At 41.7% G+C, this 25550-nt stretch overlaps 1 protein-coding gene across 2 annotated transcripts in view; it reads right to left on the reverse strand.

The window, feature by feature from the left end:
* Positions 1–3258: 3258 nt before the first annotated feature.
* Positions 3259–25550, reverse strand: part of REEP2 (receptor accessory protein 2) — a 36558-nt gene continuing 14266 nt past the window's right edge. The window contains exons 3-8 of one of the 2 annotated variants that reach the window (XM_085850952.1): positions 16284–16360; positions 12379–12499; positions 12140–12253; positions 8301–8448; positions 4612–4754; positions 3259–3662 (exon numbers count right to left, since the gene is read on the reverse strand). In XM_085850952.1, the coding sequence (XP_085707078.1) occupies positions 3594–3662; positions 4612–4754; positions 8301–8448; positions 12140–12253; positions 12379–12499; positions 16284–16360 (672 nt within the window). In that variant the 3' untranslated portion in view covers positions 3259–3593. The remainder of the gene's footprint in view (positions 3663–4611; positions 4755–8300; positions 8449–12139; positions 12254–12378; positions 12500–16283; positions 16361–25550) is intronic. The other variant, XM_085850953.1, reaches the window with a different exon arrangement.

Below are 25550 nucleotides of genomic sequence, written 5' to 3' on the forward strand. Positions count from 1 at the left end.
GGCATGTTGTCGAAGTGCCTTTTTCTCAGGAGTGCCTTCTTGCAGGTTCTCCCATCTCAGCCAAGGAACTCGTTTCTGTGGATCATTGGGTTCTTTGGATCATTGAGCCAATGAACTCTGTGGATCATTGGGTTCTTGGTCACCTCCCTGCCTGGATGGCCAGTTCTTAGAGTCTGGGTCGTTCCATTTCCTAATGATGGAGCTCACTGTGCTCTTGAGAACTTTCAACACTAGAAATTGTTTTATACCTTTCCCCAGATCTACACCTCACAATTCTATCTCAGTTCTACGGATAGTTCCTTGGACTTCATGGTAGTGTTTCTGCTGAGATGCACTGTCAACTGTGGGACCTTACATAGAAAGTTGTTTCTAAATCATGTCCAGCCAATTGAATTGGCCACAGGTGGACTCTAAGTTGTGGAGCCATCTCAAGGAGGATCAAATGAAATTAGATGCACCGAAGCTCATTTTGGAATGTCATAGCAAAGGGGCTGAATACTTGGATGCAAAACATTTCAGCTTTTTATTTTTAATTTCTAAAATAAAATAAAATCCACTTTGTCAATGTTGGGTATTTTGTGTAGAAGTGACTTTAAAATTTAATTTAAACCATTTAAAATTCAGGTTTTAATACAATGTGAAAAAGTCAAGGGGTGTGAACACTTTCTGAAGGAACTGTAAATTATCAATTATCTTCTGTACCCCATCTGACTACTTTTGTCATTTGGATGTTTGATTGCTTATTTCCACTCACCACACTCATACATTGGACTTATCCATGCATTGTGGGTAAAATACCGGAGGGAAAGGCTTTGCCTTTTATATGGGTCGAGGCATTTGTTACCTCCACCACCAAAGGTGAACAGACATAAGTTCTGGATGAAATTTGGTGGACAGGGTGTGTGAGTGATGATGAATTCATTAGATTTTGATGAAGATCTGGGAATTTTAACTGATTCACCATTGAGAATGGGCCAAAATATGGCATGATAAAGTTTTGGGAAAGTTGATGAGTTTGGTAGGTGACAAAAATAAGCTAATTTGATTTTGGTCTGGGTCCAGCCCCCACCGAGTGGTGGGATACAAAACACTGCTCAGCCCGGTGGAGGTATGTGTGCTGAGTGCTGTTTTAGTTATCTCAATGCAATCTATATATAAAACCACGATCAAAGGGTTAGGATGGTATTTGTGAATCATAGATTCTATGGAACTATCCAATTATATACAGATTTTAAATGGAGGGCTTGAGCAGATTTTGCAGGAGGTGGGATTCAAAGCAAATCGATCATTTTAAGACCACAAGAGGGATGACCATTTTATACCTTGAACCGTCATTCTCCCAGTTGTGAGGAAGATGATATACCTGTCTCTCTATCAACTGCAGCCTGTGGCTGCATCATTGGTTGGGACACTGCTATGCCACTGATGTAGTGCCCCTCTGCGAGTACGCACTGGTACTCATTTCAACCTCGGAAGGATGACAGGCTGAGTCAACCTGGTGTATTAATTCAGCAGCCCAACGGGGCTTGAACTCAGGACCTTTTGGATCCCAAGCTGCCATCCTAACCACTAAGCCAACACCAGGCTCCATCTACCTGTGAAGAGATAAAAGTGATGCACATAACATTACTTGAATTGTCTGTTGGTAACCGATTCCATCTTATTGTAAATACTGGAAGTTGTGTCGAAAGGTGAGAATTCCAAAACAAATTTTCCCCCCTAAGTTCAACAGCAGATTCATCATCTGACAACACCAGGTAACCAAAATCAATCACAACCCAATTTAATTTGATTTATAGGGGATAGTTTATCTAAGCATTATATTGGGCATAGTGGCGTGTGTCTAATCCAGCTACTCGGAGGCTTGGGTTGGAGGATCATGCTTGAGGACGGGAGCTCTGCGCTGGGCCATGCCATGAGAGGGTGTAGGGCAGCCCGGACCCCGGAATCATGGCGAAACCCAATCCTTATCCCTGTCGTTAGAGGTGACGAGAGTTGCATCAGGAAGGGCATCCTGTGTAAAACCTGTGCCAAATCAGTGTACAGATCATAGTGGATGATCTGCTGTGGTGACCCCCACAGGGGAGCAGCTGAAAAGTTTATCTGAGTAATGACAGTCTGGATTGTCACACCAAGCAGGTAATTCATCCCACCCCTCCCTCAATGTTATTTATTTATTACCCTCAAAGGAGGGTATTGCATTTGGGTGTGTTTGTGTCGGCACAGCACTTTCATATTTTTCTCCGCAACCGCTCGTCAGATTGAGGCAATTTTCACCATTGGGGCGACTGACTACTCATGGAGAATGTTTTAATAGTTGATGGTATCAGTCACGTATGTGGTAGCCATGTTGGAAAAACTGGACCTCTGTATTTCAAACCCCCACCAAGGAAAAAATTGAAACTTAGTACACGGCAAGTACTCATGGTGAATGCGTTTTTATGACATCATAGGTGCCTTCGTTATGACAATTGCATCAACAATGCTAAATCAGAATGGATGAGGGTCATCTTGGGACAAAATGGTCCACAAAAATTTGGATGTCAGTCATGTGATTCAGCAGCTATCGTTTAAAAAAATCTTTGTTGAAATGGCTGAACCGATCGAGGTGACTTAACGCATCTGGCCCCCCAATCCATGAACAAAAGGTTCATGGATGACATCATAGGTAAAAGTTTGACAGCCATATTGGATTTACCTGAAAACAATCTTGTCCAGAACAGATCGAGGGGAAACTTCACATAAATGTTCCCCAAGGCATGTAGAAGGTGAAGGAATAATTTGTCACATGCTTTGGCAGCGATAGCCTGGTGTTGGCTCAGTGGTTAGGGTAACAGCTTGGGATCCAAGGGTCCTGAGTTCAAGCCCTGTTGGCCAATGAATGAATACACACCAGGGGGTTGACTCAGCCTGTCACCCTTCCGAGGTCGGCAAATTGAGGACCAGTTTGCCGGGATAATCGAGCCATTCGAGTATGTCCACCTGTCCAGGACCTGTCCAGGATTGTGCCCATCAGCCCAGCAAACTGCTTCGGCAGCACCGACACTGTAGAAAGTATGGTTCCAATTATTTGGCAGCGATATTGGATTTAAGAAAAATATTAAATGTTTTCTCTGGAACCACTTAATTCGATGTCATTTAAAAGTTAAATGGATGAACGCAATCAAACGATGAGGGGGTCGAGAGGTTTGTTTACTCGGAAATGAACATCGCTTCATTTGGAATTTCAATGTATTTTATTGAGACAGTCTTACAAAATTTAGGTTTCCACAAGTTTATTGCAAACAAAAGTTGAATGGAGGCAAAGTAGCACCGATGACGCTACCTTAAAAGAAACCAAACAAAACCGTTAGGTTGGTTATTTTTTTTTTTTCCACATCCTATGATAAAACGCTCGAATTGATTTCAAAATGTACAATCCATAAAATTTACAAGCAAATAAATAGGTTTTGGTATTCCATCACCACCCGGTACACACAAGGGGTTTAACACTGCAACATGCAACCACGTTACCTCGACTATTACAGGTCATCATGGCAACTGGCTCGGTCAGGAAATCCCCAAGTTCCGAAGGGTAGCTCGGCGCGACAGACCTACAGTGGTTCCTGGCCGGTTGACATCGCCTTCTTCCGAGTCTTCGTCTTGGCTGCTCGATTTGTGCTCTGTGGAGGAGATGATGGAAACTGCACATGCAAAAATAAACCATGGCCGTTGGCCACGAGAAAATTAACCGGCCGAGTGAATCACTTCAAGAGTATTTTTGGTTTCGAGTGGGATTGAAAAGTTTTTAAAAAGAGTCAAAAATTGCAAAATGAAACATGGGTGAAAATGTGAGCAACAGAAACATGCAGGTGCACTGGCTGGAATTTAGTCATGCCTTTATCTTGTTTTGATCTCTAAATAAAAACAACTTGTAATCAACTTTAACCCTTGGGGATTTTGGCATCTTTGTAATCGCAAAACAGATTGCAGCAAACATCGCTTTAGAACACGTCGATGCACATCTTGGAGAAGCTTGGGCAGCAAGTGCGAAAATCTCCCCCATCGTCGGTGCTGGCTGACCGCATGGCCAAGACCCTCGAGGTATGCACACGTTTAAGCTCTCCCTCACCCAGGTGTCAATCTCAGCCCAGCTATAAACTCTTAAGGCTGACGGTGATAAACCGTCATCCCGGTGTTTCACAGGCAGGACGAGTCGGTCATTGTGTTCGCCGTCCCTCGGATGGACGTTCAATTGGGCGTCCCATCTACCAGCATTCGTTGGTGGATGTTAAAGATCCTACGGTGTCATTAGTCATAAGCAGGTGAGCTATCACTGGCACCATTAACAAGTTCCAAATTCCTGCCCAAACCAGCACAGGGCATCAGTGGCACAGCTGAACCTCAGCCAATGATGCTACCCCACAGCCTTGTGGTACATACAAACAAAAATCTTAGGTGGAAAAACCATTGTGTATCGATGAGCTTGCTTATCCTACTTCAGGCCATAATAGGACAACACCACACACACACGAGGAAGACCTCAGGTGGGGTGGAGAGAATTCAGATATTGTTGGAGAGAAACTCGGAGCTAAACCTAAAGCAGCGCCATGGATAAAGCACAAACCTCACCTCTCGCGTGACCACACGAGAAGACTTTGTGGTACGTAAGCTCTGGGTGCGTTTGGGCAAAGCTTGTTCGATCACCTCCTCGTCGGACTGGTCCGTCTTCACCTCAGCGGGGTCACCCTCCGACCTCGAGAAGTCAGGTTCGTCTGTCAATGGGTGAGCGAGGAACATGAAACGACGCATTTTTGGGGGCTGGCAAGGATATTTGAGATGGCGGAGAAATTTCAGGCACTGCTCGAGTGCAAACGCCCAAAGCCGTGGGGTGGGAGAGACGATGATCAAACAAAAAAAAAAGATCCAGGGTTTCTCTTTAAAAGGGCCCCAAATATAATCAGCGAACCCAAAACATAACCAAGCACCAGAAGGAAAAAAAAAAAAGAAAACAAATGAGCAGCCATGGAGGTGGGGGAGAAGGAAATTGATAAATGCTGATGTGAAAGACCCAATGGGTCTTGGCAATGGAAGTTATTCACAAGGGATTATACAGTACTAGCACTCAAGTCCCAAAAGGAATTGGTAGCAAGGATTGGAGGTTAGACCAGCCTGTTATATATAGCAAGATTACATCACTGTGTTAATAAATAATCAAATTATTGCCTTAAACCACTCATGATTGGAGTGCACCTATTTTAAAAGGGAGGTCACTTAATCTGGAAAATAGATTTATTACCTACACATGGAGGATGGGAAGAAGAGCCAAATTGAGAAGTTTATAGTTATTTTGACAATAAATAAATAAACAAGTGGTTGAAGGCGATTGGAAAGCAAGGTTAATGGTGGAAAGTTTGAGAGTTGTGTTCGGAACAAATGCCACTGTACTCTCCGATCATCAATCGCATCGATTATTTATTCGATCTCCCAAACATTGTTACAATTATCACTTCACCCCCTCCCCAAAAGGCATCAACTAACCATCAACAGCAAGCAAGCTGCACATTTGCGCTTAGTTTACATTTAGAGACTTTAGATTTTAAAATACCTGCAGAAGTTAAACTACAGCAGGTGTCGGGACCAGATAATGTTCCATCAACATCTTGAAACTCGCTGGTCCTGCTTTGTCATCTTGATAACAAAACTTGTTTTTCTACACCCCTTCTCGCTATTCTACAACATAGTCTTGCACTCTACTACCGGCACAGATGTTTGCCTCTATCTATAATTCCAGCAATGTGTGTGTGTGTGTGTGTGTGTGTGTGTGTGTGTGTGTGTGTGTGTGTGTGTGTGTGTGTGTGTGTATATGTGTGTGTCCGCTGTTTCTCGGCAACCACTGGTCCGATCTAATTGAAACTTGCCAGCTATATTGCTGGGGACCTGTGGATGTGCCTTTTCAAGGTTTGATATTAATCGGATAAGTGGTTCCCAAGTTATGGCCATTGATTTACCAACCAATGAAAGGACACGTTGCTGCGTAGGCCAGTGCGCGGCCAGCCGACGATGACATCACGTGCCGTGCCGGTTGCGATGGGGATCGGTGCCTTAGTTACCGTGGCCGATTGGGAAAGGGCACCATAGTTACCGTGGCGTAGGAGTGGCAATGGTCAATGGCAGCGAATGTCATGGCAAGCAAAGACAGGGAGGTAAACTTGATTTTAATTAACTCTGTGTGTGCAAGTATCACAGCAGTTGTTAATTCAAGGAAAGCGATAATTCGTGGAATGCATGTGAACATTCCATACGGGCACGCACCACTTCCGGATAGTGATGACTTACTGTATTCTAATAATTTCTCGATTCTTTTATCTGCATTTACAGATAAAGACAATGCCCCAATCCAGTCGTCGTTTACGAGAGCGAAGGAACGGCCTGTGTGGTTGTTGTTTCTGGCTCATGGTTTCAAAGTTTTTTTTTTTTTTAATTTTTAATTTTTTTTTTTTGCACGTACGGCCACGTACTAGTATAATCTAATTTTCAAGGTAATCAATCTCGGCTCGAAAATAGAGGCATGAACTGGACTGTAAGCACATCCATTTTATGGTAATACTCCGTTGGAGGATACATGTGTTTTCAGCTCACTGGTTTCATACAGTGCCTTCAGAAAGTATTCACACCCCTCGACTTCTGTCACATTTTGTTGTTACACCCTGAATTTAAAATGGATGATATTTATATTTTTTGTCACCGATCTACACATAATACCCCATATCATGACAAAGTGAAAACGTGTTTTTAGAAAACTTTACAAATTAATTAAAAATGAAAAGCTCAAATGTTTTGAGTCAAAAAGTATTGAACCCCTTTGGTATGACACTGCAAATTGAGCTCAGGTGTACCCAATTTCCTTTGATCATCCTTGAGATGTCTCTACAACTTGATTGAAGTCCACCTGTGGCCAATTCAATGGATTGGACATGATTTATGAAGAAACACACCTTTCTATATATGGTCCCACAGTTCACAGTGCATGTCAGAGGAGAAACTCAACCATGAAGTCCAAGGAACTGTCTGTAGCATTCAGAGATATAATTATGAGGAGGTGTAGATCTGGGGAAGGGTATAAAACAATTTCTAGAGTGTTGAAAGTTCCCAAGAGCAGAGTGAGCTCCATCATTAGGAAATGGAAAGAATATGGAACTACCCAGACTCTTCCTTGAGCTGGCTGTCTGACCAAACTGAGCAACTGGGCAAGGAGGACCTTGGTCAGAGAGGTGACTAAGAACTCAATGATCATTGAGAGAACTACAGAGTTCCTTGGCTGAGATGGGAGAACCCACCAGAAGGATAATCTCTGCAGCACTTAACAAATCCAGGCTTTATGGGAGAGTGTTCAGACAGAAGCCACTCCTGAGAAGAAGGCCCATGACAGCGTGCCTGAAGTTTGCACATGAAAGACTCTGAGCATGAGGCAAAGGATTCTGTGGTCTGATGAGATGAAAACTGAAGTCTGACTTCAATGTAAAGCATGACGTCTGGCAGGCACTGAGCACAGCTCATCACTCATCTAGCATGGAAGCATGGTGGTGGCAGCATCATGCAACGGAGATGCTCTACGGCAGCATGGACTGAGAGGGAGACTTGTAAGGGGAGAGGGAACAATGAATGGAGCTAAATACACGCAAATCCTTGAGGAGAACCTGCTTCAGAGTGCAAGAGATCTTCGACTACGGTGAAGATTTACATTCCAACAGGAACAATGACCCCAAGCATAGTCAAAGCAACACTGGAATAGCTTCAGAACAAGAACGTGAAAGTCCTCGAGTGGCCCAGCCAACCCCAAACTTGAATGGTATTCAGAATCTGTGGAAAGACTTGAAGATTGCTGTTCACCGACGCTCCCATCCAACTTGACAGAGCTTGAGCAAATCTACGAGGAAGAATGGGAGAAAATCCTCAAATCCAGATGTGCAAAGCTGATACAGACATGCCCAAGAAGACTCGGAAGTGTAATCACTGTCAAAGGCGCTTCAACAAAGTATTGACTCAGGTGGTTCAATAGCTATTGATGCAAGACATTTCAGCTTTTCATTTTTAATTGATTTGTAAAAGTTTATAAAACATTTTTTCACTGTTATGTTGGGGGTATTTTACACAAATCAGTGACAATTATTTATTTATTTAATATGATCCATTTTAAATTCAGGCTGCAAAAAACAATGTGACAAAAGTCGAGGGATGTGGATACTTTCTGAAGGCACTGTATTCATAAATTTTTTTTGCCAAGTTCTCGAGTTCAAATTCGTACGACTGACGCTCACCCGAATCTTGGATTGGATCCAGCATCGAGGCAGGGCGTGTCCTGCCCTCTCCTCGTGCACTGCGGCCACCCCGGGGCTGGTCTTCAGGGATCAGCGTCAGATCATGCATGCTAAAACTGCGCAAGCGCTCGGCCAAGGCACCCTGGCCCTGCCCCGCACGGGCCGCATGGGTTGGGAAGGGAGGGAAAGAAATAGTTGTCCGGGACAGCAAAGACAAATTTTAGAGGCAGGGAAGAAAGGGGTAGGAGGTGGGAGGAAGGGCACAGTTAGCATAATTTGTCTTTTTCATCACATTATTTAAAAAAATTTAAAAAAAAGGTTCATTCGTCACCACCTTAACCATTCCTGGGCAGAAACTACTACTGCAACAAAGTTTAATAAGGACACAGAAAAGTTCAAACCAGCAAGGAAAGACGTGATGTCAAAATTACAATACAACGATCAGCGTGTTCTCGGTCCTCCACAATAAGATATTGAGGCATACACCATGTGAGGGAAACATTTTTTTTTGCTCTCAATAAGATAAACTACTTTTTTAATATCTTGCAATCAGAACGAGTTGGTGATCACTTAGCTGAAGGTATTTTTTTCTTTTTTTCTTCATCAGGGTTCAATATAATTAGGATTGACAAATTGAACAAGTCATGCATTCAACTGCAGGAACGATGCATTTTGCATGTACATCTTGATTGAAAAAACAAAAACAGAACAGAACATGCCAATCAAAAGATTCTGAAAGTCCAACACTTGCACACGTGGCGTGACTCGGTCAACTCATAACCGACTGTAGTGGCCAAATTGGTCTCCAAGCGAGAAAATGAGAACAATTTCGTCGGACAGGAGAGGAAATGTCAAAGGGTCATCTGGTTCTCGCCATTGGCTTTCGGAAACAAGGTAATGAACAGTAATTACACAGATGAATGTTTGAGTCGAAAAACGAGAGCTGCCAATACCCATCCCAAGTATCAGAAAACTACCATAATATGAAGATCGACCAAGAAGATTGAACCTAACAACATTGGAAACTGGAAGACTATAGAGACATTCTAATTTGGCCGAGGCCATTTATTTCTGACACGTGGAACACCCTGGAACCCATGCCAACAGAAAACACATTTTTTTGGAACGCTGGCCGCATTGTCCATCCAATCATCGTGTAACTGTGCTTACAGTAACTTGGACAATCATCAAGCAACTTGGAGCATCATCATGGAACTTTAAAGTAACAATCATCATGGAACTCAGATGCTTCTATGTTGAAAGTTTTATGTCAATTGATCAAGTGGTTACGGGGAAAATGGATTTAAAACTGAATAAAGGTGAGAAAAACTAGTTCGGAAGGAAAACTAGGATCACTGGACTTGAAGCTCGTCTGTAACCCAAATTTGGTAGCATTCTGACTGGTGAGTCTGGAGAACATTTTCTAAGAAATTTACTGTCGGCCATTTTGACCTACTTAAAGTCACGTGACCAGAACGAGCTTTGCAATCCCCGTTACCAGCCAGAAGCGGAATGTTGCTGCCAAATTTCAGCCGGATCAGCCCAGCGATTTAGTCGGAGAAGTCGAAATATGAGATGGATGGATGGACTGCATGATGACAATAGCATATCTGGAATTAAAATTCCAGATAAGCTAAAAACAAAAGGTGAAGGAAAACAAACAAACAAATAAACCAATGTCACCCGCAGGGTGACCCGTATCTTGCCAAAAGGTGACCACGTGTGACTTCTTTAAGGTCACACTGAGGTGAACAGAGCTGCTATCCACCAGGAGCGACTCCTTGAGGAATATCTGCCTACGAGAGATTCCGATGAGAATCGTTCTACAGAGTAACCATGAAAAATATGCTTTTGCCTCATAACGTCACCAAATGACGTCATAATGTCTCAAGCTTGACATATCTAGAAAGCACTCATCGAGGTGTTCAATTTGAGGTACTACACGATATGGTTCCTAAAACTTGAAAATTTGACCTTGGGGTCAAATATGTTTGACCTCAGGCGCTAACCATGAAGGTCAAGGCCAATCGCCACCAAAAATTAATCAGCTGAGCGCCAGACCATGAACTATATTCCCATGAAGTTTGAAGACGATCCGATCAAAATTACTCAAAAAATAAGGGTTTCGTCGACTCCCCTGATTTGCGACAAAGTGCCCTTGACCTTTGACCTTCAAAATTTTGTGCGCTGAAAGGGACCTCTATAGAACTCTGATATGCGAAGTTACAAAAATTTCCAATGATAAATGTGCTCTGCAGAATTTTTTTTATGTGATTACAGGCAAAAAACAAAAAACAAAAACAAGCTGACTAACATATCTTGCAAAAACGTTGTTTTGGCAAGATAAGGAGGCAGCCGTGGCCATTCCATAACATGGTCATGGATGGTTGTGGATGCCAATTACTTTTTTTTATAGGATCCAAGATTCTAAAGCTCGTTATCCCTACGCTTTGATAAATCAAACAAATGTGGGACATTGTAATCAGTTCTGTCTGTCTGTTGCTATCTCAAATGGTTGTATAGAAATCCACTAAACTTGGTAGTTATGATCACCACATGGCAAGAAGGTGCGAGAGCAGCATCATTTTTGGCCCCGCCCCCTGGTGCGGGGTAAAATGGTAAAATATAAAATATAAAATAAAAAAAAAGCAATTACGTGCACATTTTAAAATGAAACTTTGTGTAATCAACATTAGGGGGACGCATGAAATGTGGAACGATTATTTGGATTTGGTCCCCGATTCATGACCCACGGGGTGGGGACTTAAGGTCACAGGGGTCAAAACAGAAGATTTTTTTTTTTAAACTCAAGTTTAATATTGGGTCATTCATGGGGGAAGTTTTTTTTTCTATCTTTCAGGTTAGCTTGAGGTGGGAAGCGTGGGGATTTACGATGGCATACCATTGACTTCGCTCGAGTCGTGGAGCTGCCACACACATCTCACATAAGGACAGACAAACATACGAGAAAGACAGTACTGGTAGAGGAGACAAACAAACAGGGTTTGGGGTGGGGAGGGAGGGAGTGACATCACTTCCTGGTCACTCGGTACAAGGAACGTCACAACAACGGTGCCGCCTTTCTCATCACCCTCTGCGGGGAATTTCCGAAGGAGGAATTTCCTCCAAAGGATGGATGCCAACCTCTGGGGGATTGTCTGTGCTCTTAACTTTTTAAATGCTGAACAAGCAAGGAAATAGCACCCAGCATTTCTAAAGTCTTTGGTATGACCCGGCCAGGATTCGAACCGCCAACCTCCCAAACTCGGAGTGAACACTCTTACCATTACACCAGTCTGCTCAACGATTCCACACTTGGCACATCTTCCACCAGATGGACACGAAATGAAGAGTTAGTCTTTGAAAGAACAGAATTATTTAATTGAAGGGTCATTCACCAAAAGAAAGAAGGCAACCTGCTCGGCTGGATGTTAAGAAATACCACTATGGCCAGAGAGTGGTTGTACGAGTGGAATAAACTACCAGGGAGTGCAGGAACCACTAAATCAGTACTAGTAGCCTTTACAACAGAAGTCAAACCATGTGGGTTAATCACAGGATACAAATATCCTTCACCCAACCATGCACAGTCTTCTTCCTGACAAGAGGATTTGAAGGTTGACATGTGGTCCTTCAAGATGACCACACGTTTCCCCCCCCCCCAAAATGTATCGGAAGAGTTCTAAAGCCAACGGAAATGGCCAAAAACTACCAAATCGGAAACTTTTTTTAAATGTTGGAACCGTACAGACACTACACAGATAAAAACTCTGTTAATGAGAAATATAGGGTTGGTCAGGTGACCAGACAGAGCCATTGGAGTGTTGTGAAGGAGGTACCTTAGCGGCAGCACTGGCTGCAGCCGTTGCAGCGATGTTGAGACCTCGCCTGCCAAACTGCATCACCGTGTCGTAGCCACGTTCCCGTGCTTGTACAATGTACTCGTCTATCTCCTACAAGGTAGCAGATGCGAATGTAATCAAAGATAACAAAACCATCAACTTGTAGGAGAGAAACAAAATATGCACGCATGCACACACCTTTTGTTGCTTCCAGTCATTAATACCCGCACACACACCTTTTCTTTAGATGATAGTGTCGGGTGGACGAACTTCCGGTAGAGAACACTGGAGCCCTTCGTGTACGGTGACAGAAGCCACACTACGAACATTATCTTCATCTCGTAATAAAAGGGAAACCTGTAAGCACATGTGCAGTGAATACAAAGCATAACGGAAGCAACTTTGATTTCAGTAAAAAGAAACAAAAAAAAAGTCCATCATCATTTTTAAATTCGACCAAGCATCCAACAACCTCCTTGCATCATTCATGCAGCAAATGTTTGCCCTTGCTCTTTCTCAGCACTGGCCAAAGCACTAAAGTCTTCTTTGTTAAAGCTGATCTTTTGCCCAATGTATGATGGACTTTCCTGAATCTGATCATCATCCTCTCTGCCATCTACCTGACCTCCAAGCTTTGTATTATCTGCAAATTTAGAAAGACTACTCTTAACTCCACTATCCAAATCACTGATGTAAATTAATAATAATAATAATAGTTCTAAAACTGGTATCTGGGGTACTCCACGACTTACATCATCCGACTCATAACCACTCTGATTCCTATCACTTAGTTTCCAATCCAGTCCCCCCCCACCCCACCACCACCACTTGTGGGCTCATCAACAAACTGATTGAAAAGCAATCCTGGACTCGATCGAGAAGATAGTCATCTGCTTAGCCTCTCTGTTCTTGGACTTGAACTAACCCAAGCAAATAAAATTTTAAAATCCTGATGATCAATACTCTTCCCTTTTTACATACCTTTCTGAATTCTTCATGAACTGTTCTTACTCGATCTTCCCTCATACCTGACCACTGGCCTCTCCATTAATAGTTCTCAACTATATCAAGGTGGCCCGACAGGATGGTGCAGAGTTGTCTTGTCTAAGTTTGATACATCAACTGGACTATAAATTATTGCATTGGGGTTTCACAGACGGAGCGGTACAAAAAGTGTGCCGAGTCTCGGATGGGTGCGTTTTGCCGAATTTCCCGTCTGCAAGCATTAGTTGGTCGATGATAAAGACCTTTGAGTGGAGTGGGCGTGTTATCGCTGACACCTTGAAAAAAATTACAAGTTCTTGCCCTGTTTAGTTGAATGTCAGTTTTGGCCAACCAGCTGATGAAAGACTTCAGCCAAACTTCCCCCTTGGACTGATCCCACAATAACATAGGATTCATTTGGGGCCATTAAACTATCAGTCTTACTAAAGTATCAGTATCAGTAAATTTATTGAGAGTCATCTACACATCAATTCACCGAAGAAAAAATTTATTGCGACGTCATCGGTGACGTAGTTCGGCAGCAATCTTGCTTTGAAAATATTTTTTAAAATAAATCTTCTTCTCCAGAACCGCTGGACAGATTGAGGTGAAACTTTACACCCACATTCCTTATGACATCCTTTTACAAGTTTGTTAATTTCTTATTGATAGGTCACATGGTTTGGCTGCCAACTTGAATTTACCCTAAAACCTTCAAACATCTTCTCCAGAACAGTTGGTCAGATCAAGGGGAAACTTCACAAGTCTATTCTGCACGTGTAGGGGTTACAAGTTTGTTCACGAATAATTGATAGGTCACATGGTTTGGCAGCCATGTTGGATTTAAGAAAAATATTAAATAATGTTTTCTCTGGAACTGCTTAATCTATCGAAGCGAAAATTTGCAACTGCCATCTTCCATCACGTCTGCATACATGGGAGAAAGTTATGATGTCACAAGTCACATGGTTTGGGGGCCATCTTGGATAGAAAAACGCACCTTATCAGATTTCCACGAAACTTCACACACTTGTTCCAGTCCACGATTGGAAGCAGAATTTAAATTTGTGATGTCATAGGCAGTGTTGGGCACCGATAACCAAAAAGTTAACTTCGATAACGATAATCCGATAACCCCAATTTTTAAGTCCGATAACTATAATCCAGTAATTATAATACAAAGTTATCGGAAGTTAACGATAACGATAACTACTTTTTAACAAAAATTCAAAACCCATAGAAAAGGCTTATTTATGCTAAACCCAAGAATAAAGTAAGCATTATGCATCTTTTTAGAGTCTATGACACTATGTGCTGTTAGTAAAAAAAAAAAAAAAAAATAATAAAAATAAAATTAATTCTTCAATTTTAATGTATTTCCAACAAACACGAACCGCTTTTTTTGTAATCACGTAGAGATTGGTATTCCCGCCAGTAAACCGACGGCTCTTCCATGCTCATAGTACTTATACAGCGCCTCGGCATTTTTTGGCGTCGGCTCGCATCGCTATCGAGGAGTGCCGTGCGCATAAAACTGTGTGAGCACAGGCTCCGCCCCTTGTGCAAGTTTAATCTCGCGGGATGTTGACTCGTGTTGTTCTATTTCCTAAATCATGGCGGCGTCGGATGTCATTGTTCTGATGGCGAAAAAAAAAGTAAAACGATAAAAATGTTATCGGACAAAAAATTAACGGGCATTATCGGACTAAAAAAAAAAAAGAAAAAAAAAAGAGTTATCGGAAGTTAACTGGTCCGATAACGATAAATGGAAGTTAACTTCCGATTAAAAAAGTTAATTTCGATAATTATCTGTTATCGGATTATCACTTTTGTGCACAACACTGGTCATAGGTCACATGGTTCGTCAGCCATCTTGGATTGAAAATTAATAAATTTTTTAAATCTTCTTCTCCAGAACAGCCAGACAGATTGAGGCAAAAATTCACATACACTTTCCCCAAGACATCCTTTCACAAGTTTGTTAATTTCTAATTGATAGGTCACATGGTTTGGTGGCAATATTGAATTTACCCTAAAACCCTCAAACATCTTCTCCAGAACGGCTAGACAGATCAAGGGGAAACTTCACAAACATATTGCACACGAGCAGTGAATATAAGTTTGTTAATTTCTAATTGATAGGTCGCATGGTTTGGCACCCATGTTGGATTGAAGGATAAATATTAATTAATGTTTACTCTAGAACTGCTGCTTCGACAAATGCGAAACTTCACAATTACAATTTATCCGACATGTGAAACGTGGGTTTAAAATTTCAACCAGATCAGCCACGCGGTTTGGCAGCCAGAATTATTTAATTCGTTGAATCTGAGAACTTTTAGATTTTTGTTTTTTTCCCAGAAGGCTCACTTGGCTGCACCTGAATGTGTTTGAGGGTACAGGAATAGCAATTCAATTGATACCGACAATGTCCCCAGGAAAAAGGACTAACTGCATACCTAAGAGCGAGATTGAACACTTTGTGCTACCCGGTTCGTAACTCGTCAGTCTTGCGCTGTATCAAAGCAAGGCTGCATTTGTATCACTATTAAAGAATGTTTTCTCTGCAACCACTTATCCTATTGAAGGGAAACTTTGCGACTATCATTTAAGTCTCACGTTGTATCAAAGGTGGACGTCTGGGTACCCGGTCATCACTGCCAGTTCTAGTTATTATTATTACAATGTAAAGCTTTAAAGCAAAAATTCTGATATTTATAACTGCATCAAAAAAGATTTATTTAATGGCATCAAGTGAAATTAATCAATCAACTATCTTCTTTCTCCTCTCCTCCCCCACAATAACAAACTGTTAACATCATCCAAGCTGCCACCCAGTTGCTACGTGGCTTTGGTAGATTCCACATTTTTCATTGTCAATCCAGCTCAGCTCCACCATTGTTATGTCCACTATACCTGTATGTATTCAGCCTAAAACCCAAGGCTTGCACTGTACAGAAAACCTACAAAAATCCCTTCCAATCTACCACCATAAACCTGCCATACTGACGACTATTTCATATAATGGAATAATGGTTTACTTTACAATGCCATTGTTGTCAAAGCAGACAAAGCATTTAAACACATTGTGCAAATCACATTGGTACAGTACGTGAAAGGGCAGAAATCAAAAAGCACATTTCCTGCCCCACCTTACCATGCGAGGAGCAGATCCGTAAATGTTTCCACTGCAGTAAATATTGCAAAGACGATCCAATACATCATCCATTTCACCTGATCAGGTCAGAGATACATCCCCCACCCCCCAATAAAAATAATTAATAACAATAATAATCAGCATTAAAACATTCCACTTTTACTCAATGCAGCTTTCTTAAGGGTAAAACAAACAAAAAATAAATGAAGAAAGCATTTGGTAGGTGTGCACAGATTCAGAACTGGCTTCTTGAATAATCAGCAAGTTGTCTTCCCTGGTATTAACAACACAGTAAACAAACAATTATAAAGATCTGAGGCTCATGGAGATGCTTGTATACACATAACTTGCAGGACAAAGGAATCTATGGACATCATTGCACTTATACATACATGAATCACAAGGATATTATTAAACAATTATCAAACACACAAGGTACAAGTACAAGATTTAAACCCGGTTTTCCAAAATCACGAGTCAAGTGGTTGAGACGAGAGCAAACAGGACATTAACAATCATGACATTTCAAGAATTCAATGCTCAGATAGTACAGTCCATATTAATTTATATGGAAAATACAATTATACTTTTTTATTGTTTTTGCTCAGAGGGGTTTGTATACGTGCATATTTACACACATATATATATATATATATATATATATATATATATATATATATATATATATATATATATATATATATATATATATATATATATATATATATATATATATATATATATATATATATATATATATATATATATATATATATATATATATATATATATATATATATATATATATATATATATATATATATATATATATATATATATATATATATATATATATAGAGGGGTTTACCCTTTGGCTGCTTTGGTTGATACGGGCATCGTGATTGACTGGCAGGCAACACATGCTTACGAATATATACATACATACACACACACACACACACACACACACACACACACACACACACACACACACACACACACACACACACACACACACACACACACACACACACACACACACACACACACACACACACACACACAAAGCCCCAACCACATCTCTCACCTCTAAATGGAGGGAATATCCAATCAGCTTTCACCTCATTGACTACACCCAGGTGGCTAGGATTATATAAAAGGTTAACCCCTCCCACACTCCTCCAGCCAAAGTAGCTGCATAAAACAACCCAAGAAGACTTACACAAGGTAAGTGGTCTCACTGTTTCGAGCCCTTCCCAGAGTTACTCAACAACTATAAAGACGTTCACACATAGTACACACATGAGTATCCCAATGCCACACATCCCCTCAGCGACTGGACCGGTTTCACATAGTACACACAGAATCCCAATGCTCTTCTCCCCCTCAGCTACCGGACCAGTTAACCGTTCCGGTCGCTGAGGAGGTGTATAGCATTGGGAAGAATTAATCCTTCTTTGAGGATTATTTGAGCCTTACGTTAGCCCTCTCATAGCATTGGGAACGTCTTTACAGTTGAGGAACTCTGGGGATGGTTTGAAACAGCGTTAGCACTTACCTTGTGCAAGTCTTCTTGGGTTGCTTTATGCAGTGACTTCGGCTAGAGGAGTGTGGGAGGGGTCAATCATATATATATATATATATATATATATATATATATATATATATATATATATATATATATATATATATATATATATATATATATATATATATAAATATATATATATATATATATATATATATATATATATATATATATATATATATATATATATATATATATATATATATATATATATATATATATATATATATATATAATTGTATTTTTTGGAATACAAGTTTATACTCCCCCGCTCCCCCCCACCACCACCCTTCCCCTGAAAGTTCAGGCCTCAACATGTACAGGGACTTCTCAATTTATGCTCCTACCTCCTTTCCCCTTGTGTGCTGGCACAAATTTTAAATCTTTTTCTCTGTCAAAAAATTACAAGGCGTTTATAATAATGGGAAATAGTTCAGTACTTTGTTTAAGGGGTTGTCGGAAAACGTAAATAGAACAAGTATAAATCAGGACGAAGTGAACTGAGAATTGACTTGTCCATTGTTTAAAAAAGAAATAACGCTTCTGTCGCTCGTTGTTAAAGGCCCTGTCACACCTTGACGTTTTAGCCAGCGTATGAAAAATTTGGTGAATACGCTGGCACACGTCGAATACGTTATGGGTAAGTTTTGTATACGTTAAGAGCACGCTGAAGCACGCTGGCATACGTCATAGTACACTGATCCCATCGACAAATTTTAAGCATGCTCAATTTTTTGACGTGCTCGGCGTACGACTCACACGTTCCGCATACGCTGGCCATAAGTTGTAGGCACATTATGCGATCGTTGACACACATTACTTGTAAGTTACTCATAAGTCGAAATACGTCGCGGTAATGTCTAGCGTACCCGAAACTTATTTCTAACCTATGAGTAACGTGCTTTGAACCTATGTGTAACGTATCTCAAACGCATGTAGAGGTATTTGACGTCTTCCGGACGACCACAGAACTTACTGAATGTGTTTCTAACTTACAGCTACCATATAATGGCATATTGACAGCGTTTAGGGGAATTGGTATATAAAAATGGGGTTCACACAGGAGGAACCCATAAGTGTTTCAGACTCCATGGTGAGTAGATGTCCATGTCAGTAGTAGTAGTAGGTGAGCGTGTCAGTAGTAGTAGGTCCATATCAGTAGTAGTAGGTGAGCGTGATGGGGAGGGTGTGGGTGATGATGGATCCTCCTTGCGTCCACGTCCAGGAGACTTCTTTGCAGCATTCTTCGAAGTTTTCATCGGCATGACGGTGATGTTGACACTTCGATGTCAAGTGCGGTTACGATTTGAATCGTCGAGCGGCAGCCTTTTAATAGGCTACGCCACGTGATCGTCAGCAATACGCTGCCGCGCTATGCATAATTTAGACTATTGTTGGGCATCGGTTGTGAACGCTGACAACACGCTAAGCATTCGTTGGTATAAGTTATCGAAACGTTCTGTGTACGTTACTAATACATTATGCATACGTCCAACTCGTTATGAATATGCCCAAAACTGGAAAAAAACATCAATAGTTCAGCATACGCCAGCGTTTTACATACATTTTGATACGTTGCCAAACGCTGGCTAAAACGTCAAGGTGTGACAGGGCCCTAAATGCTGTACCTCTATTTAACAAACATGTTGAAAAACTATTTACATTCCTAATTTATCTGAAAGTTTGTCCCCAAAGTAATTCAAATAATATGCACAAAACAGCTCCAATATTCATGACCCTGGATGAACTGAAGGCAGCGATGCATTGTGACCTTGAGGGAGGAATTAACACCTTTATTATTAATCTCTGTGCCATCGAAGATGGACGGAGGTTACGGTTTTCACCCCTGTCTGTTTGTTACTTACGAAATCTAAAGATTTCGTAAGTATATTGATGCCTTCTATTTGTTTGTTTGTTTGTTTGTAGGCACGATAACTCGAGAACAGAAGCTACCAATGTCAAATTACACCACGTGATTCAGGAGGGCGATGGCTAGTGCTGATTAGATTTTGGTCAAAATCGGTCAAAGGTCAAGGTCACAGTGAGGTCAAACATCCAAAACATTCGATTTTTGATGGTTTGGTACAGAATCATCGTAGAAACTTCTGGTTTGTGTCGCTACCTTCTCTAGAGACAGCTTTTATTAGACAAGGTCAGAGGTCAAGTTGACGATTTTGTCAGTACCAGTCTATGACTGCTTGTTTGTGTGTTTGTTTGTAGGTACAATAACTCGAGAACGGAAGAAGCTACCAATGTCAAATTACACCAAGTGATTCAGGAGGGTGATGTTTAGCACCGATTAGATTTTGGTCAAAATCGGTCAAAGGTTAAGGTCACAGTGAGGTCAAACATAATTCCGTAAATTCATGTGGAGAAATGGAGTATTTTTGCTTCGGTCGACATTATGAGTTAGTTTTAACTTCGATTTTAATTTTGTTTTCGGTTTTTGTGATCGCTTAGGACGCTTAACACTGGGTTGTCAAAATTATGGTTTAAAAAAAAAAAAAAAAAAAAAATAATCGGATGTTTTGGAGACGTTATAAGATTGTATGAAAAATATTTTACTCGCCGCATCACGGCTCGTCACGTGGTGCGGCGCGCTCGAGCAGACGCGTCGTTTAGTCACGTAAAGGTTTTGCGTGTGTGCGCTGACGGTGTTTTCGATAAAGATGGTGTTTAAAAGTCATTTTTTATCCCAATAAAGGTTATCGTCGCATGCCTGACTCGCTAAGCCGTCGGATTATGTAAAGATTGTTGGTGGATGGCCGAATATTACGGTTTTGTGACTTTGATAAAATAATTGCGTGGAGAAATGGAGATTTTTGCTTCGGTCGACGTTACGATTTTTGATGGTTTGGTACAGAATCAACGTAGAAAATTCTGGTTTGCGTCACTATCTTCTCGAGAGACAGCTTTTATTAGACAAGGTCAGAGGTCAAGTTGACGATTTTGTAAGTACCAGTCTATGACTGCTTGTTTGTGAACAGTATTACGGAAAAACTCGACGGATTTCGACGAAACTTGGTGGGGGATTAGGTATGGTCCAAGGATCATGCCATTAGATTTTGGATTTGGTCCAAAGTCCAATATGGCCACGATGGCGGCCATTTTGAAAAAAATATTTGAATTTTTGTATTTCTACATGTTTTAAGTGATTTGCAACCCCCCCCCCCGAAAAAAAATTGTTAGAGAAAAAGAAAAAACAGAAAATTTTGCAACTGTTTTCAAAAAAAAAATTTCAAATTTTTTTTTTGGGCATTTCTACATGCACGTCGATCTCGTTTTGTTTATTCAAAAATGTATTGGGCCAGATATGTTTTCGTGGATCAAACATTGCGTGGCGGAGGTATGCACCCTACCGAGTGCCCTTCTAGTTTTGACTATTTTGCCAACTACCATATAGTTGATATAGCATCATCTTATAGTTCAAATCGACTTGGCCAAACGGACGACCAAGAAGGAACCCGATGAAGTAAAGAGCAAAGATGGAGTCATCAGGAGGAACCTGGATAGGATTCGAGTTTCAGCCGCTACTCCTCTACCCTCAAACCCATCCAGGTGCAACCAAGTGAACGTTACCGAAAACTCTGGAAGAATTCACTTCTCCTTAGATATAGATAACGAATGTAGATATGAATGAAGGAAAGAAAAATGAGGAAATCAATCAATTTGACATATACACTATAGAAAACAGCTCATCCTCACAGAAGGATTAATTCCTCCATTTCCACAAGTCCGTGATATGCTCTCACATAATCATGCCAAACTGTTTTTCTCTCCACTCTGGTTGGGCTAAATCATGACCTCAAATCCATTGCTCTAGGTCATGGGTCGGATCATATCCATCGCAGGAATGGAATCGTTGACAGATTTGCGATACGTGTGCATTATTAGATCCTTATGCAATTTGTAGACGGTTGCATACGAGTATGGTTATGTGGCCCTTACGACTCCCACGAGTGAGCGCTCTTTCGGATTTTCAGGTATTATGTACAAAACAGACAGTCAGGCCACCTATGGATACTACATCAATCAACGACCAAAAATGGTTCATTGAATTCCACGGACTGTGACAGCTCCCAAATAACACGAGAATTACATAAAAATAGATAAAAACCAGAATACACCATAAAAAAACCAGAGCCGGATTTCAACATGTGGTGGCCCCTGAGCAGCCTTCAGTAGTGGAGGCCCACCCTACCTTAGAATACTAAAAAGGTGACAAGACATATTTAGTCATCCATAAAGTATATTTTTCAAGAACAAAGAATCTGAACTTCTATATAAAATAGAGAATGAAACAAGATGAATATCTTATATCTGTTCCACTAACGACCAACTACCATTCAGGCACTCACAAATACATTTTTCCTTACAATTTTTTTTTCATGAAATATGTGGAGGCCCCCTGGTTGTGGAGGCCCCTGGGAAACTGCCCAGCTTGCCCATGCCTAAATCCGGCCCGATAAAAACACTATTAGAGTTAAATAATATTGTTACGGCTGTGGAAATTCGCATTACACCATAAAGGGCCCTCAGGTGAGATATCTCCATAGGTACATGTGTAGTTAGCCCAAACCTGTTGTATAGAGGGAATTTATGTGATCCATTCGGGCTGCGATCCTCCAGTTAGTCGTTTTTCTTTCTCCACCTTTGATTTCAAATGAACAAAAACTGCCAAGGATGCTGGTGGGCTTTTCCCGCCATTCTTCCCCGCGCTTGGTGTGAGGGAAGGGGGGAAGGGCAGCTCGCCGCCAATTGGTGGATGGACAGCGTGAGGGGGTCGGGGTGAGGGAACGCCCCTGTTCGAGAACCCTCTCGAAGGATGGTGGAGCCGAAAACGGGGCGGAGTGAAGGGCGGAGCCCCACACTATAAAAGTCGGACACGGGCGGGGCGCGTTCTCTCCCTCTTCCTCGTGAAACTCATCTGAAGTTGTTGTTGGGTCATCACCGAGCTGTGTCGCCGTGGTCGAGTGCCTCTGCGTCGGTGTGGAGTTCGTGGAGCCGTCGAGGAGCTCGTTGAAGTCGAGCTGTGTCGTCGTCGAGTCGGCAATGGAGGACGGCGGAGGAAACGGAGCTCGGAGTGGAGGTCGTGGGAGGAGGACTCGACGGCCGCACCAAGGTAAGTCCTTTCTTTTCTTTGGGTTTGTGTAAACGACTGTGGGTGGCGCCTGTCCGACAAGTAGAACTGTTCAAGTGTTGCCGTGTGTACACGTATTTGGTTTTAACTCTTTCGCTTTATATGTGCATTTTGATTGTGACTGTAAATACGTGCCTTCCGTGCTGGTCTGTGTGAATTAAATGTGCTTGTGTGAACTTGTTCCCCGTTTCGCTGCGTCCTTTCCTTTGTTTGACTCTCCATCCTGCTTCACGTAAGGGGTTCGTAGTGGGTGCAACATCCCGGTAATTAATCGGAACCGTCAAGGCCGACGATAACACCGCTCGGTTATCACTGTAGCACGGAAAGGACCGCTTAAGCGGTTCGTGTCTGGAGTCGGCCTGTGGTGTGGTATAATCGCCCGGTTGACCATTCGCGCAGGTACTTCGGTAGATCGAATTTGGCGAGCAACCCTATCATGCGTGGGCGGGCAATTGGCACGATCGTGGTGAGGTTAAGCCCCCACCCGTGACTAGCTCCCGGCGTTGTTCCGAGAGGGTCACGACTGAATTGTCAGTTCCGGTGGGCGAGGCGGCCGCCATTCGATTCGGGCGGCCGATCACACGCCGGCGGGCGCGAATTTGCAACAATATATTTCCATTGGAGCGAAATAAGAACAATAATTTTCCCCAAACAATGCAAAGATATCATAAATGGATAACCATTATATAAGCATACATATAAAGAAGAGATAAAATGGAGGATGAGAAATAGCAGAACAAAAAAAAAAGGAAGGAAGGACATAAGGAAGTTAAAATGGATTGGGTAATCATATAACACTTAAAACTAGGACACTCGGTGGAGCGCATACCTCTACCACGTAATGCCTGATCCACGAGAACATAATAGGCCCATTACATTTTGAAATATCATGATATACATGATAAATATATATATATATATATATATATATATATATATATATATATATATATATATATATATATATATATATTTACAAATTTGGAGCCGACTGCACACAACAGCCAGGTCCTGTACACGAGTTACATCGGTAAGTAAGTGTTTCTAGTTAGGGTCCCGTCCCTTGTTTAATGGGTGATTAATTGTATGTGCTGCGCAATTATTTTATAGTTAGGATTTTACGTCCCAACCAACGACCCCGAACAACGCTCTGCTTTCGGCATTGTCCGCCGGCAAGCGAGCGCGTGCGCGGAGTTTAACATGGGCATGGCATCCCTCTTTGGCCAATCAGCAAGGAGTGGGCGTCTCACCCGCCCCATGTCCCACTCAACACCATCGCCATTATACACGTGGTCGGAGGTGAGGAAGTAGGCGGAGCTACAAACTCCTCCGATCGGAACTCCACCCAGAAGGGTGGGAGTTGCCCCGCCTACCGTGGGCCTGTCCAATGGGAGACGGCCAGGGAATCGCGTGATGGGTCCGACCAATCAGGAGGCGAGTGGCCAGGAGAAGAAGCCCTCCCTCCAAAAGGGGAGGAGAGTGGTTGTCGGGAGAGCGTGGAGAGACAGAGATTGTGGCGTTTGTCAAGCAGCCGGTCATCGTGTGAGACATTTGTGGGAAAGGACATTTTCAATTCAGACATTTCCAACCTGGCATCCAAAGCCAGTGAGTGGTTGTCGACAAGAACGCTTCTGTCTGGGACTGGCGGACTGCATCCCAAGCTTCGGAGGTGTCTCGTCTGGCACATTACAGCGAGCGGTCGACCATTTCATCAAGGGAGATCACCTCATCTCGCCTCCTCTGGGTTCGGCTCCCCTGGTCCGTGCTCTTGGTGACTGGAGCTCCGGGAAGGTGTGGACGACTCTCTCGTACAACCACTCCAACAAAATGATGGCTCACCGGCAACCAAGCTGTCATATGCAAGAAGAGGAATAATAGAGGTTTTCTTACTGCAACACATCCTTGAAGTCCTCATTTCAAGTGACCTTACTGTTAATGGATGGACAACACCTGATCCTTCCACCAGTTCAACGCATGCCTACTTTCTACTCCTCAAGAATATTATATTCAAGTACTGCTCATCCTTGTTAGCAATGTAACAAAATTTTTTTTTAAAACTTTGTTTGAGTGAATTTTTTGATTGTTTATCTTTTATTAGGTCGTAAGAATGAAGAAAAAGCATATATTTTATGCCGCTAATTGTTATTAAGGAAAAGACACCGATTTTTTGAAAAATAACAAAAAAATTGTATATTTACATGAGAAAATTGCAGAAAAATCTATTTGAACATTACTGAAACTATACAACAGCGTTGAAACATACAGGGATATGCTAATCAGAAGTAAAACATAGCATACTGTTGATCGTTATGTGATTTAGAAAATATTTTGAAAAAAAAACACTTTATTCAAGTATGATTTATACGATTCATTCAAGTAGTCATTTGATATACATTACATTTTGTTTCCGTACTTTCCCTTCAACTCGTCTTATTATATTTGTTCTTTTATTAAAAGATATTGTCTCATGATGGCTTCTGCTCGAGGTTCCTGCAAGCATGATCCTGATAACTTCTGCTCTGTCTGCGGAGTCTTTCTG

This window comes from Eptatretus burgeri, chromosome 13 (genome assembly GCF_056783735.1).
Source record: "Eptatretus burgeri isolate ZD-2024b chromosome 13, Ebu_testis_v1, whole genome shotgun sequence".
Classification (NCBI taxonomy): Eukaryota; Metazoa; Chordata; class Myxini; order Myxiniformes; family Myxinidae; genus Eptatretus; species Eptatretus burgeri.